The sequence below is a fragment of the Cydia pomonella genome, chromosome 3 (genome assembly GCF_033807575.1).
Source record: "Cydia pomonella isolate Wapato2018A chromosome 3, ilCydPomo1, whole genome shotgun sequence".
Taxonomy (NCBI): domain Eukaryota; kingdom Metazoa; phylum Arthropoda; class Insecta; order Lepidoptera; family Tortricidae; genus Cydia; species Cydia pomonella.
Genome location: NC_084705.1, coordinates 21,076,885 through 21,092,561, shown reverse-complemented (window position 1 = coordinate 21,092,561; position 15,677 = coordinate 21,076,885). Strand labels below are relative to the sequence as shown.

At 36.5% G+C, this 15,677-nt stretch overlaps 2 protein-coding genes across 6 annotated transcripts; one reads left to right on the top strand and one right to left on the bottom strand.

The window, feature by feature from the left end:
• Positions 1-1,883: 1,883 nt before the first annotated feature.
• Positions 1,884-8,770, top strand: LOC133516291 (tonin-like). The gene is made up of 5 exons (XM_061849136.1): positions 1,884-3,009; positions 3,337-3,472; positions 3,905-4,151; positions 6,141-6,314; positions 8,590-8,770. The coding sequence occupies exons 1-5, from the start codon at positions 2,940-2,942 to the stop codon at positions 8,740-8,742; spliced, it is 780 nt and encodes a 259-aa protein (XP_061705120.1). The 5' UTR covers positions 1,884-2,939; the 3' UTR covers positions 8,743-8,770.
• Positions 8,771-10,190: 1,420 nt separating this feature from the next.
• On the bottom strand, positions 10,191-14,449 carry LOC133516292 (glutathione S-transferase 1-like). Of its 5 annotated transcripts, none has more exons than XM_061849142.1 (6): positions 14,421-14,449; positions 11,745-11,881; positions 11,457-11,587; positions 10,805-10,871; positions 10,502-10,707; positions 10,191-10,404 (listed from the first exon to the last, which is right to left on the bottom strand). In XM_061849142.1, the coding sequence occupies exons 2-6, from the start codon at positions 11,877-11,879 to the stop codon at positions 10,293-10,295; spliced, it is 651 nt and encodes a 216-aa protein (XP_061705126.1). In that variant the 5' UTR covers positions 11,880-11,881; positions 14,421-14,449; the 3' UTR covers positions 10,191-10,292. The 5 variants fall into 5 exon arrangements, with proteins under 5 accessions (XP_061705126.1, XP_061705124.1, XP_061705123.1 ...); XM_061849140.1 differs by lacking the exon at positions 14,421-14,449 and adding an exon at positions 14,316-14,407; XM_061849139.1 differs by lacking the exon at positions 14,421-14,449 and adding an exon at positions 14,320-14,393.
• Between the last annotated feature and the right edge of the window lie 1,228 nt (positions 14,450-15,677).

Here is a 15,677-nt window from a genome sequence, read left to right as displayed (position 1 = left end):
ACTAATAAGATTTGGAGGTGTAAAGTCTCTCCAAGTGTCAATTTTTTTTGACACTTTAAGTTAAGCTAGCAGTCTCATAAACTAATTTTTTTTTTTTTTCATAATACCCATACGTGTGGGGTATCTATGTCTATGGGGTATGGATAGTTCTTCAAAAATGATATTGAGGTTTCTAATATCATTTTATTCTAAAATGAATAGTTTGCGCGAGAGACACTTCCAAAGTGGTAAAATGTTGAACAAGATCTAGTAAGTAGATTTTTTTTTAATACGTCATAAATGGTACGGAAACCTTCATACGCGAGTCCGACTCGCACTTGGCCGCTTTTGAGAAGTGCCTTTTTTTACGTATTTCTTGAATGTAGTATAGAGCAGGTTCCATGCCTCTAAGGGTACTTTGTTATAAAATGTTACACAGTTTCCCATGAACGATTTTGAACTTTCTGTAGACGAAACTTGGAGACTACTAACTTATGTTTATTTCGTGTATTATAACTATGGATATCAGACAGTTTCTTAAAGGACTTTATATTCTTATGCGTATACATTATCACATCTAGTATGTATTGTGAAGCTACTGTGAGAATATCTATTTCCTTAAATCGTTCTCTCAGTGAGTCACGAGAAGCCATGTTATAAATAGATCTGATTGCTCTCCTCTGAAGAACGAAGATGGTTTCTATGTCAGCTGCTTTGCCCCACGCCAGTATGCCATAAGACATAATACTAGTGCATTATTATTGTATCTCCTTGGATTTCACGGGCCTATAAATCCCGGTCTTTTGATAGGCTTGCGTGGGGATATAGATCCAACACGTAGAGGCCTCTTGGAGAGCTTTAATGTCATTGTATTATTAGTACCAGCGTTATCTGCAGAATTATGTTATGACGGTGAAATGAATTACACTGTCAATAACTATGTGTATAATTGTTTGTTGGGGTGTTACATACATAATAATTAAGTGCTAAACTTTTGGCTTCATTATTTGGCAATTCAGGATTTTCAACACAGAACTTGGCATCCATTCAGATTTCAATTCTTTTGTAGGCGAAGACAACAACGACGCATTATCTTAATTTTATATTGAACTTGGCTCTCATTTCACATTTATGTTTTTGATGGGATATATTTAACGCGAGTGGCGATGTAGCTCATGAGATTTAAGTTCATTGTCATCATCATAATAATAAATGTCGACTATTTACATCAATATTGCTTATCAATTAATGTATAAGTTTATATTACAAGTACAAATTGAACTTATGTTTTATTCTCACTTAAAACAATTTCGCTTACCTACCTATCCTGTAGTTATGGGATAAGGTAGAGGTACACCTGTCGTCGGCCGATGGTAATAACCGTCGTCGTCGTCGTCGTCGTCGTCGTCGTCGTCGTCGTCGTCGTCATCGTAGTAGTAACCGTTAACCTAGTGTCAAATTGTAATGGTAACAATGGTAACTACAGGTTTAACCGGTCAACCCGGGGTTAGTGGAATGGTGCAAGTGGGCCTAAGCAGTAAGCGATTAAGGTGCAGTAAGTTTAGCCAGCAGAGTTTATGAAAAATCGTAGCGGTTTTTCAGATCACTATTCGGTTGCCAAAAATTTCATTATTAATCTTGAGGCTTTTCTCCAGTAATTTAATCTATTAAAAACCTGATTTCTTAACTTTCACTCGATAGAAAAAATAACGAGCATAGGTCTAAGACGCAACTTAAAATTTTGTTACATTTTTTTGCGACTAAGCTACAAATATGAAAACTGCTTCTAAAAATGTGCAATTTTATTTTTGATCGAACACATCGATTTTTGTTTCAGCTTACAAAAAACTAAAAAATCATGCTACCACGATCCAAGGCACTCACACTCGCACAGCCGTCAGTGAGAGTGAGAGTACATGATGCCGATTCTTCAGTTTAAGAATCGGCATCATGTACCGAACTAAGGTAATCCACTTGTTGTGTAACAATGTGCCTCTGGAATATTTTCAAAATTGCGAAATCACTACAAAGGAAATTTAAAATGAAGATTGAAACTTTCCGTTTCCAAAATATAAATTTGCAAATAATTTTCCAGAATATACTTAATATCTGAGAACCGACTTGAGTTCAATTATGACATGCAAATCTTGCCTTGGCATAATACCTAACTTACATATCGTCACCCTCTCGGTTTACCTTTTTAAACTATTACACGTGTTAACTACAATTTTTTTTCGGGTACCTATGTATAGGTACTATGCGAAAGTGTTTAGTTAGTAGTTTGTCTATACGTTATGTTTGTACTTAAAAACAACAAATAATTGGTTAGGTAATAAGCTATTTAGTTGCATACCACATTGCACATGCCTAAAGCATGAACATGTGTCATTCATTATACGTGTGAAACAAAAATGTAAGCGTATTAAAATATGTACAATATATGTACATAATATACTTAATACGAGTAACTATAAACCAATTTAACACCCTTACTGCAACGAAGCATTCACTCCGTATCATTATCTATCATCATAGCGTATCGTTGTGGTGGTCGTTATGTGGATTAGTGCCCTGTATCTACCTAGGTCGAGCGATCGCGAAGCCCGAGCGAAGTGTCTTATTTTCAACTTGGGTTTTAATGCTTTCGTATATCCGGCTGTTCTCTAAAAGCTGTATTTTTCAAACAATTCTTTGAATATTTGTAAGCAGCTTCGATAATTGAAGTATTTTTCTATCGGTTTCGTAAAACTTGAGCAAAATGGCAGAGCCATGGCGTTCGCGACGTTGACAGTTCACTGATCTATTCTAAATAAGTAATATTGTTTATAACTATTAGGCCATAACTGCCATAAGTATAGGTTTGGGTAGACGGTGCGTTTTGTACGGGTTAATAAGTTTAATGTACCTATATATATGTATATTAAATGGTGAGCACCTGATTATTCTGCTACTGAACCAAAATGTTGCTGCTTTCTCTTATTTGGTTTAACGTGTTATCTACACTTTATGCTTATCAACGCATCAATGCCGGTAAGAATTATTACACTTTATTATTGTACGTACCTATACATGTATTTGATATTGGAAAATAATGTTACGGTCATGTTACGGTTGTAGCTGGCAGCATCCTAAAGTGTAGCCGGTCTTTCAACAAAGTACCTTGGACTATCAGAAATGCTTATGAAATTTACAAGTAACAAAAAAATAAAGAATTTGACTGTTGTGCATATTATATTGAATCGTTGCGCCAGCCCCAGTTGAGCAGTGTCAGTTTCAGAGTCTACGTACTTACATAAGACCATTGAGTAGATACCCAAGGCACTTACCATGCCAGGATTGATCGATTCACTCTTGCAGGTGATGAATTATCGTCTCGTATTTTGTACGGGGCAAGGGCAAACATAACTGACTACCCATTCTTCGCCGCTCTCTCAAATTGTGGGGCTGCCATCATCTCGGATAGATGGTTAGTCACAGCAGCCCACTGCGTTATGTAAGTAAATTAAATTAAATGTAAGTAAAGAAAATGCAGTTACATAGTACATACTCATAAATCTGATAAAGTAACATCATCCAACAATAAATAATTAGATTATACAGGTTGTTTATTTAGTCACCCGCAATAATTTACGGGCTTAATATATAGCAACTTTTACTGGACCAATCCCGAAATCGCGAAAAAAAAAATTACTCCACCATAGAAAATATCAAGGTCAGACAGCCAAAATGTATGAAACAGACAATTTTTTTTTCGCGATTTCGGGGTTTGTCCCATAGTTAAAGTTGCTCAGTATGACCTATATATTCACCCCGTAAATTATTGCAGGTGACTAAATAAACAAGTCTATACAGGGATAGATGATCGAATCTGCTATACAAACCGCACAGAAAATATTTCCTTACATAGCGTAATATATTTTTTCAGTAGTAACAGAGGCCCGGTATGGGTAGGGGGCAACAATATCACAAGTAGCCAGCGCTACACATACGACAAAGCCGTCGTCCATCCTCAATACCAGGAAATTATTTTTTCAATTCCTATCAATGATATTGCGCTGCTAAGGTTGTCCCGGCCGTTGGCGTTCAGCAACACTGTTAAAGCAATAAAGCTACCAAAACAAGACTATGAACGAAATACAATCCATGCATTTGCTGGGAAGGGTACAAACGAGGTAGGTTTTGTTATTTTAATAACTATGGAACAATTACGGCAATATATTAACATACCCCATTTATACTTATTCAATCCTTATTTTACAGTACATGGTGCTACTTTTCCGCACTAAAAAAAAAAAAAAAAAAAATTAAATTGCGTAAATTAGCATATTATGTAACGATGTCGAAAATTTAAAGTGTCATATGTACTGTAAAACGTTGTACGATACATGTGCGAATAGGTAATTCGCAACTCGTGTCGATTTAAAACACTCCCTTCGGTCCTGTTTTAATTTATAGCGAAGTCGGATACGCGGCCGGCAACCCCGTTTCTCGCCGAGATTTGTATAGTGCTTTTCTCAAACTTGCAATGAAATAATAATAATAAAAATAGGATGATGATGATTGTTTCATGTCCTAATGTGATAGGTTATTCAGTGCGTATGAAGATGATATATAAAGGAATTTCATACAGCCTTACACACCTAGGCCTGTAAGGCAACCTTCTTTTGTTTTTAAACGTCAAATTATGGCACGTCTTGGCATTCAACCATCAAAACACCTATAAGCTAAATGCAATTATGCTTTTTTTTTTCTTTTTTTTTTCTTTTTGTGTTTGTTAAATATTATTTCAGGGTTTCAAAGGGGAACAAAAATTTCATTTTTTTGCCCGTAGACGCACGGTTTAGGAGATACAGCCCCATAAAGTTTTTTTTTTCAGTCATGCAGAATCCTTTATAGGGCTGTATCTCGTAAACCGTGCGTCGTAGCGTAAAAATAATCAAATTTTCGTTCCCCTGACATCATTGTCAACATTGATGGTGAACAAAAATGTAATTATTTTGGCGCTATGATGCCATTACGATTTTTTTCTATCTTTTCCTTTCTTTTTTTTTCTTTTCTGTGTATTTTTAATATTTCTTTGGGGTCAACCCCAAAGAAATATTAAAGAAAGAAAAGAAATAGATAGAAAAAAATCGTAATGGCGTCATAGCGCCAAAATAATTACATTTTTGTTCACCATCAATGTTGACAATGATGTCAGGGGAACGAAAATTTGATTATTTTTACGCTACGACGCACGGTTTACGAGATACAGCCCTATAAAGGATTCTGCATGACTGAAAAAAAAACTTTATGGGGCTGTATCTCCTAAACCGTGCGTCTTAGCGCAAAAAAATGAAATTTTTGTTCCCCTTTGAAACCCTGAAATAATATTTAACAAACACAAAAAGAAAAAAAGACAAAAAGAAAAAAAAAAGCATAATTGCATTTCTGTATCTCCTAAACCGTGCATCTTAGCGCAAAAAAATGAAATTTTTGTTCCCCTTTGAAACCCTGAAATAATATTTAACAAACACAAAAAGAAAAAAAGACAAAAAAAAAAAAGCATAATTGCATTTAGCTTATAGGTGTTTTGATGGTTGAATGCCAAGACGTGCCATAATTTGACGTTTAAAAACAAAAGAAGGTTGCCTTACAGGCCTAGGTGTGTAAGGCTGTATGAAATTCCTTTACATATCATCATCACTCATCGCACCTGATATGTAGTATTTCCGGACCTAATTTGAAGTAAGTCATGTCAACATTTCATTACAAGTTTGAGAAAATAACTATTACAGTACATATGGCGCTACTCTACCGCACTAGTGCGATAATTTGCACATTACATCACGTAACTATGATACTGTAAAACTCGTGTCGATTTGAAACAATCCCTATGGTCGTAAATTAATTTTTAACAAACAGAAACGTCTGCGAACGATGCTATAAAGCTTAGAAAAAATATAAAAGTGGAAAAATTACTGTCTTGGGGGAGACTTGAACTCACACCAAGAGAGCCCATATCTAGAGGCCGTGAGTTCAAGTCTCACCCAAGACAGTAATTTTTCCACTTATAAATTTTTTTCTAACCCTACGGTCGTGTTTTAATTTATCGCCATTCGTTACGAATTTCCTATTTTTCGCATCTGTAATATACTATTACCTAACTCGCGTTATTTCAGAGGAAGGAAAGATCCAACTACCTGATGACAATGAATGTCCGCCCTGTAAAACAAGAGGAGTGTTTATCTCATGTATCTATTTGGCTGCGTTCCCATTTGAAACCATATTTAGATTACATGTCTAAAGTCACTATTTGCTCTGCAAGGACGGAAGACAAGCCTGGAATTTGCTTTGTGAGTGTGTAAAAAATTGTTTCGACTATGGGCTTATTACCAGAGACCGGAATTATTGTAGCATTTTTGAACTGTCATAGGGAGTTCTTATTTATCGACTTCCGATACACATATACTACACATATACCTATATCGATACAATGCAGAACACAACATATTAAAAATATGGTCAATGAATATTTGGGCGCCCTATTGATTTTCCGACAAACAATATGCCGATTTTCGATTAGCCGACAACGATTCGCAGACGGGTTCTTTGGCCGAGTAACGATTGGCAGAATGTCATTACGCATAATAATCGTTTGCACGAGTAGCCAATACGCAGAACATTGATACGCATATTTACTTTTCGTAGAATAATCATTTAGTAACTGTCTCAATTACCTGAGAAACTATTGGTCGAAACACAATAGGTCGAATAATCATTTGGCATTAATATTGATTAACAAAACTTCGCTCTTATTTATGGCTAGACTAGAAAATGACTAACCTACACAACAATTTTTAGTTTGAGTCTGATAAACATGGTTTTGATACATTTCATTATATACTTATTTTCATTAACACAAATGGCCATAAAATTGTATGCCTTGAAAGGAGCAATTCTTGTATATATATATATATATATATATATATATATATATATATATATATATATTTATACATTTCGGGGATCTCGGATCGGCTTTAAACGATTTCGATGAAATTTGCTATATGAGGGTTTTCGGGCGGCGAAAAATCGACCTAGCTAGGTCGTATCTCTGGGAAAACACGCATTTTTGAGTTTCATATATTTTTCGAGCATGGCTCGGTCGTCCAGATATTAAAAACCTATATTGCATAGGTACGATGGCCCACACTATTAACTGTCCATCGGTGGACCTTATTACAAAAGACATAAGGTCCACCGGTGGACAGTTAAGAGTGTTGCTGTTTGTACAATACCTATGCTTTTGTTCATATTTAAGTTAAAAATTGATTCAAACCTAAATTATGCTTTACGCATATACTTAAAAAGGATAATATTTTATTTCATTCTTTCTAAAGTCAGTTTTTTTTTTTGTATAAAGACTATTATTTCGCAAGTAACGATGTATAAAATGTGAAACGTTATTCGACTAAACATTCCTTAAAAGAAAAGATTACTCTGCCAAATGAAAATCGTCCAATAAAAGTTCTGCTAATTTACACAGAAGCGAACTGAACTGTATGTGAATTGTGAACCAAGAGTCTGCGTAACGTTAGTCGACTAAAAGTTACATCTACAAATGAATCACTCTGCGAAATGATGTTCGGCGAATCGATAATCTGCGAATTAATTGTCGGAGAATCATTAGGTTATGTTATGTTGTATTCTTCATAGTATCGACATACGTATAACCGAAAGTCGATAAATGAAAAGTCCCTAAATGACAATCAAACTGCCACGAGAATTCCGGCGTCTGCTTATTACACTTATCCTGCCTTCGAGCTTCGGACGGCTAATGTTCGTCTGCGACGTCGGCCCCGATATGAGGCCAAAAGATCGTTTTCCGTTTCACAAAATATTAGCACATCGTTTACTATTATTTCTTGATGTAAAAAAATATTCAATCAATTCAATAAAGCAATATGAGACAAAGTAGATATTTTTTACATGTTAAATATTTATTTATTTAATCGTATGGCATAAATATAAAAATAGGCAATTATTTACATTAAAATTATTCGTTAGTAATTTAAACGTCAACGTTCAGGATGCCGATCCAAGCAGCTGCGTCGGGTGTGAGATGCAGCAGATCCTCTAAGTAAACGATGTTCTTATATTTCGTGAAACGAAAAAATAATCTTGCTCGGGCGCGACGTCGGTGTCTGAACGGCAGGACAAGTGTAATAAGCGCTTGATTGAAGATGAGTGTCACAACTCGTAAATCAGATTTTAGCATCTACTCAATCGATGCGTGCAAGAAAAGCCCGCATCAAGGTGGATTGACGATTAACGCTCAGCTGAAAGAGCGGCGTTCGTAGCGGTGATCTGGGCGGCTACCGGGAAAATCGAAGTTCGTCAATTGCGGGCATTTTTCTCTGTCACTCTGATTACGTCTTACAAAGAGTAAAAGAGAAAGATCCCCGCAATTTGCGAATTTCGGTTTTCGCGGTAGGCTCCCTGGTGATCATTGGTATCGAAGTGTATATATCCGGGAACCTAGGGCTCTCACATAACCTATTCCTATATCAGTACCACACAACTAATCTAAGATAAACATTCTAATATTAAGTTCATTATCCCCCGCAGGGTGACTCCGGCAGTGCTCTCGTCCGTGACAATACCCTCGTAGGAATCGCGTCCTACATATCGGACACAAATTGCACGACGGCTAAACTCGGCTTGTTCGCCAATGTCGCTCCCTTCGTGAGCTGGATAACGTCCATCACTGGAATCAAATAAAAACCTTATCTTTTTGGTACAGAACCCTTATTCGCCAGTTAATTGGCAACGTATATGGTGATGTACATTACATAAATTTTCTGAAAAACGCATAATGCAGGGTTTTTATTTTTCTGTACACCGTAAGACGGTATTCAATAAAGGTATGAACACGTTTTCCAAGAAAGACTGGGCGATTTGCTGATTTTCCATTGAATAAAAGTTTCATATGCCGCCGATTATTTTTCACCCGATTTTGATGGTAAAAGGCTATCGTTCTCGGCTCTTGCCTCTATAAGTATTACTAACAGCGTCAATTTTATATGTTCTACATTTTCAATGCTTGAAAATGACATTTTCGTTAATATTATAAACTAAAAACATGCAAAACTATTCCAATTTTATGACAAATACGGAAAATGGCTGGCGCGTTATTTTTTTTAAGCACGATTCCAATGCGCGCGCAAGGCAAAGGCGCGAACGAAATCGACAAACAGCCAATTTAAAAAATGTAAAAAAGCTAATATTTCGTATTTCTATTCGACGGATGGAATTCAAATCGATAAAATGTTATGTTTATTCATTTTCCTACTCCTCTATTGTTATCTGTCATTTATGCATTCATTAACACGAATATAAGAACATACATAAAAGATTTCAAGAAAAGTCTATGTTGTCTATTCCTCATAAAAGCTCTTGTGCTTTTATAAGCTATAATGTTACTGCGATTAATGGCTACCAACCTAACAAAACCAAAACGAATACAGTTTTAAACTAAGTGCATTGCTGCCAACGTACAAAACATTCATTTGGTTGCATAGTAAAAATAATTACTTCATAAGTCAGAAACACGCATGTGACACCCGTAATATAGCAACACCCATAGACTACGAAGACCGCTTAGCGTTGCTTGTTAGTCTCCGTAGGCTACGGTGGCCAAAATTGAGAAAAAACTGTCCAAAAAATTAATTTAGCAAGTAGCAAGTACCAGGGCCTCATGAGTTACGAGGAGATGTCGCCGACCGGCCGGCCGCGGCCCGGGGCGGGCCGGGCGCGTAACAAGGTATGCTCGCGCGTCTTGGCTATATACGTTTGCTGTAATTTGTTTACCTAAATTAAGATTTATTTTTGTTGACTCGTAGGAAAAATATTGTATGCAACGTTGTATAAGTAGGTCAAAAAATTCTCGTGGCGTATTCCTTTACAATGTTCGCCTACGCCTTCGGCTCCGGCTCACATTGTAACTCACGCCACTCGCCTTTTTTGACCCTTCTTATACAACTGTTGCATAGAATACTATAATGTAATTTACGAGATAATTTAATCTATAAATTATGTTTGGTGTGATAAAACCTCTTTGAACTAACATTTGAAACCTAATAATTGGTTAAAAAAATGTATTACTCGACTAACTGAAGAAGGCTCCGTTTCCATGCATATTATTAGCAATCACCTTTTTAACTCGGACGGATAATATACTGAAAAAGCACGCGTGTTTATTATCTAGGATTATGAGCCAAAAATCGGTGGAATAAAAACGTCGTTTCGAGCAAGTGTGTTGAAAAATTATTTTACAGTTCCGTTTTGGCTTTGAAGTTAGCAACAAGAGCCTTGAACTTTATGAGGCCCTTTTCGTTAGCCTCTTCATAAGCCGGTGCAGTAGACTTCACCAACTCGAACCATCTGGAATATTGAAAACCAAATTATTCATTTGCTATTCTGTCCCGACAAGTCAGACTAAAGGCCAAACATTCAACATATCCAAGACGCCGACACTCACCTCTCAACTCGTGGATACGACTCTAAACTAACTGCTGCTGCTTCTAGCGTAGAAACAGTAGCGACCAAGCTTAGATCCGCGAGCGTAAGGGTGTCTCCGACGGCATACTTGTGGCCTTTCAGGAACGAGTTGAAGATATCCAGAGACTCCTTTAAGTTTCTGAATAGACTCTCGTTAGCGGGTTTTCCGGCGAAAACTTGGGGATACTAGAAATAACACGTTAATATATTAATACCCCGTCGTTTAGAAACACGATTACCATAGGTCACGACATTCCAACGATATAGAATCAGGCAAACATACAAAGAAGTTTCTGAATCTTGGATAAAGAGTCCCCAAATCGAAGTCCAGTCGTTGATCAATCAGTGCCCTGGTAAACATTAATTTTTTTAAACATAATATGAAAAAAATCCTAGTTTAGGTCCTAATCCTAAAAGTTTCAATTATATACCTATAATTGGATCAGACGCATTTTATTGTATGGTTAACTCATTCGCGTTTTTCCAGTACACAACGTAAAGTTAAGAGAATCGAATGCTAATTTTTAAGCTGCATGTATACAGGCGTGATACACAAATAATAAAACCCTAATATGGACCTGGAATACCCGGATCGTTAACGTTTATTGTTTGGTCCACGGAAAAGGCCTTTTCCTAAAATGTGTTTGACCCAATTCTGTTTCTGATATCGGTGCAATTGATTGAGTCACATCAACTTCTCTATAAGAATAAGTATGTCAAAAACATTTGCTACAATGAAAGTTAATAACCGGTGGAAGGGCCTACTTTATATTCACAATTCAACACATATTCGAAAGTTTGATTTTATGATGTGGAATCTACCTATGTACCTATAGGAAACATAGCCAATGTAGCCAATTCCAGGACTTTGAATTAAGTATTTAATCTTTCAATTCAGGTACCTTAACTTTCTAAAACTTAAACCTAAAATTTACCTGATCTGTATGTCCTCAGGGTACAGCTCTCTGTTATTGTACTTTCTGATCAGGTACCGGCATATGGCGTGAGACTCCCAGAGCGCAAAACCGTCATCCACCAGCGTTGGTACCGTATGTTGGGGGTTTAACTAGAAAAATATAAATAAACCTAATTATATTTCACATGTAATGTAGAACTTAATCCAAAAAATACTTTATTTGTTAAATCGAATGATTAAAACATGGGCGGTGGTTTACTATTTTTATTAGTTCATAGTGCGGCGATAGATGGCGCTAGTATAAAACCTCTAGAAATTCGGTTGTCATGTGTTCTCCGGCTTGTAGGTTAAGTTCCTTAAGGTTCAGCTGGATGTCCAGCGCCGCGGCGACCAGAAGGACCAAGCGGCACGGCGCCGAGCCCGGTGTGTAATACAGGTCCATAGCTGTGAAAACAACATAGTTGTAGCGTATCTACGATAGATGTCACAGGTATCAAACATGAATAAATAATTAGGGAATTCGATCTCTAGTCTAATACGCAGATTTATTGGCTTGAAACCTAAGCTAGATTTCTAAATAAAGGAGTAAGTACTTACATATTCGCGCACTGTATCATGTGTATATTTACGATATTAGATGGTAGATAAAATATATTATAGTTACAAATATTCATAAGAACTTATACATTTTAATTTCTGTATATTTATCTATAGGTACTTACGTTTATGAATAACATATTCTTTAGGTATGTAATTATCACAGATATCTCAAACGCTTCGCTTGACAGACAGATGAAGTGTGTGAAAGGGAAGTCATCACGTATATGAACATCCCATGAGTGTGAAAGAGGCAGACTACATATGAGAAAACGTGACCATTTTTAGGGTTCCGTAGTCAACTAGGAATCCTTATAGTTTCGCCATGTCCGTCTGTCTGTCTGTCTGTCTGTCTGTCTGAGGCTTTGCTCCGTGGTCGTTAGTGCTAGAAAGCTGAAATTTGGCATGGATATAAATCAATAAAGCCGACAAAGTCGTACAGTAAAATCTAAATTTTTTTTTTTAGGGTACCTCCCCTACACGTAAAGTGGGGGTGAACATTTTTTTCTGCTTCAACCCTACAGTGTGGGATATCGTTAGAAAGGTCTTTCAAAACTAATAGGGGTCTTCAACAAACATTTTTTGATAATGTGAATACTTTCGGAGATAATCGCTCCGAAAGAAAAAAAAAGTGTCCCCCCCCCCCCCCCCCCCTCTAACTTTTGAACCATAGGTCCAAAAAATAAGAAAAAAATCTTGGAAGTAGAGCTTAAGAAAGACATTAAATGAAAACTATAGCGGATATGATCAGTTTAGCTGTTTTTGAGTTATCGCAAAAAGTTTCCCCTTCATAGTAAAAGACGTACACCCACAGTTCATCCCTTGGTTAACAATCTACCATACTTTAAGCTCCAATTTAGCTTATTGTGACGGAAGAGTAACTACGGAACCCTACTCTGAGCATGGCCCGACATGCTCTTGGCCGGTTTTTATTGAGTTAGAAGTCGGCGCCAGTCGGCCAAGAGCATATTGCCGTATTTTTTGATGTGTAAAATATAAGAGAATCAGAAATAATGAAGATGGTATCATGGTTCATGTTGTGCCGGATTGTAGTGTTTCAGGGCCAAATAACCCAGGAAAATATTCATATCACAGGTAATTATGATATTCCTAGCGAAATTTTCGTAACGATATTTTATCAAATTAACAGCATAAAAAGTGTATAATAAAAAGCCGGTTTATACAGTTCATTATAAGTTTTTCTTCAATTGTGTGTTAATATTTCATCATATTAGTCAATAATTTAGAATATTTTGTGTAGAATTCTAAACTATTACTTTACGCTAGGGCTTGACAAAATTTTCATATGACAGTATCGATAACTTGTCGGTATATTCATCATCATCGTCTCCTAGCCGTTTTCGGCCACAGCAACTGCTTTCTACCGCTGAGAGTGTCGCTGGTGCGCTCTCAGGGGACTGACGTAGCCAATCTTAGCAGCGAATGTGCGGCCACACTCGCTGCAGGTCAGCACCCCTCCGACGTAATTATATGTTATGGCCATAGGTGATCTTGGCGTTGTTCACAAGAAATAATTAAGATATTAACCTTTATAACCAACTTAAAATAATAACGATGTAAACTTAAAATAATAAAGAAGTTATAATACCTTTTTTGAAGGTGCACATGTTTAGCGTTAAATTTAAACTTCACTTTCCAACACAGTACTTACATTTTAGCCACTTTTCCACGGCTTTGCCGCTAACATAAGAAAACACAAGACAGCGTATACTTGTACACAGCGTATACACACCCAACACAACTTGTCAGTAGAAAAGGCACGAAATTCAATATTTTAAAATAAATAAAATTAAAGGTACTATAAGCGCTAATAGTAGTAATAATACTCATACAACTTTTTTTTTATAAAAACAAACACGTTTGAAAAAGTAGTCGATAAAGCAGTCAAACACCGATAGATTATTAATATGTTGTAACATGACATCACTATTTTTGATCTCACATAGAAAATTTACGCACACACTTGCATTTCATTTTTGGTCGCGCTTTTGAAGTTTGACAGACGTTCTTGTTCATCCTATTTCTATGGTAATTATTTCACTTATAACAAGTTTAAAGCAACGCGTCTACAAATACATTATTTCTCTTACCTATAAATCCTATAATATATTCGCATGTAAATATCAAGTCTGTAAATAGGTGTAGTCAGCTAGAATATGAATTGATAATATTTGTTATTTCAAGACTTTTTAATTATCATAGCGCGGTAGGCGTTATCACCAACCTGATAAGCAGAAACTGATATGTAATGTAAACTTACGTACAGTAGAGAATGAATTAAATCAAAAACAATGTCTGCTTCAAAAATAATATAACACTGGTGCAGGCACAAGCCAGATGAATCAACACTGGTTTCAATAGGTACCTATGTATCCCAAAGCCGGTTACCGTGCTTCGTTCGTTCGTTCCATATAATCATTAAGTCCATAGACTACCACCAACAGACTCTGCTTCATGAAGCTTTTACAAAACCGCGAGGTCGCCACATAATTAGTTACATTATACGAGTAAAGTACTACGCTTTATAAAGCAAAAAGCTACTACCTGTATCTATGTACACCAAAGAGTACGCCTACCTGCGACATCTATCGTAGATACGCTACAACTATGTTGTTTTCAGTATAGCAAGTATATTATAGACCGCGGGCCAGGAGCATATATTGACAGTCATCGCCTCCCGACTGATTCTTTGTCAGATGATAGTTTAAATGCTATCATAAATTAAAAAATACTCAGTCGGTTGTACCGGGGTGGAAAAACAGTCAGTTGATGACATGAACATGTAAAAAAAATCAGTCATCGTCATCGCCTCCCGATTGATACTGTGTCAGATGTTTTTTTTTTACAATTATGGCCTCGTGTGTCAGATGATAGCTTAGATGCTATTTTAAATTAAAAAAAAAACCGTCAGCCGGTTCTATCGCAGTGGAAAGACTATCAGCTGGTTACATGAACATGTAAAAAATACGCATCTTACCACTTATGTCCGCAAAGTATGCGTAATGCGTGATCCATTCCGATCCATTTATTTGAAACGCCTGATGGATTGATTGCAAAGTTTCATGATTTTGTTATTACTATCTTAAAACGGTTAAAATGCTTATTTTTACTTATTCAAGCGACTAGATGACGTTCTTTCCACCGTGATAGAACCGGGTGTCGATTTTTTTATATTTAACAATAGCATCTAATCTAAACAATTACCTGACAAAGTATCAAACGGGAGGCGATGAAAAATTGTGGCTGCCATTGCTCAACCCACCAACGGAGCGGCAGCTGGCGTACACGAGGGTTCGTCATACATAGTCTGTAGTAACCACTATACGAGTTATCGCTCTGGAGGATATTGGTCATGGAAATCTGTTCCTGGCTCGCAGCCTATTAGGATCTACACAGTGAGCCGCCGTTCTCCGTTGCATCATACAGCATTTATTACTTCGGAATTTGTTACGTTGCGTCTCTGTGTCATTTTCGTTTGACATAAACTGATATACATAATATTATTGATTCGATAACAAGTTAACATGCTTCGTCTACTAGGTAACTAGATGTCTCAATTGTTGAAGTTTACGGGTTATTGGCTTATTGGAATTAAAGATTTATGACATTTATTACAGATAAT

Coding starts and splice junctions, on each gene's coding strand:
- LOC133516292 (XM_061849142.1), bottom strand. CDS start 11,879: ATGGACCTGTATTACACACCGGGCTCGGCGCCGTGCCGCTTGGTCCTT. Junction 10,708..10,804: donor CAAGATTCAGAAACTTCTTT/GTATGTTTGCCT, acceptor TGTTATTTCTAG/TATCCCCAAGTTTTCGCCGG. Junction 10,405..10,501: donor TCGTATCCACGAGTTGAGAG/GTGAGTGTCGGC, acceptor TCAATATTCCAG/ATGGTTCGAGTTGGTGAAGT.
- LOC133516291 (XM_061849136.1), top strand. CDS start 2,940: ATGTTGCTGCTTTCTCTTATTTGGTTTAACGTGTTATCTACACTTTAT. Junction 3,010..3,336: donor TTATCAACGCATCAATGCCG/GTAAGAATTATT, acceptor TCACTCTTGCAG/GTGATGAATTATCGTCTCGT. Junction 3,473..3,904: donor ACAGCAGCCCACTGCGTTAT/GTAAGTAAATTA, acceptor ATATTTTTTCAG/TAGTAACAGAGGCCCGGTAT.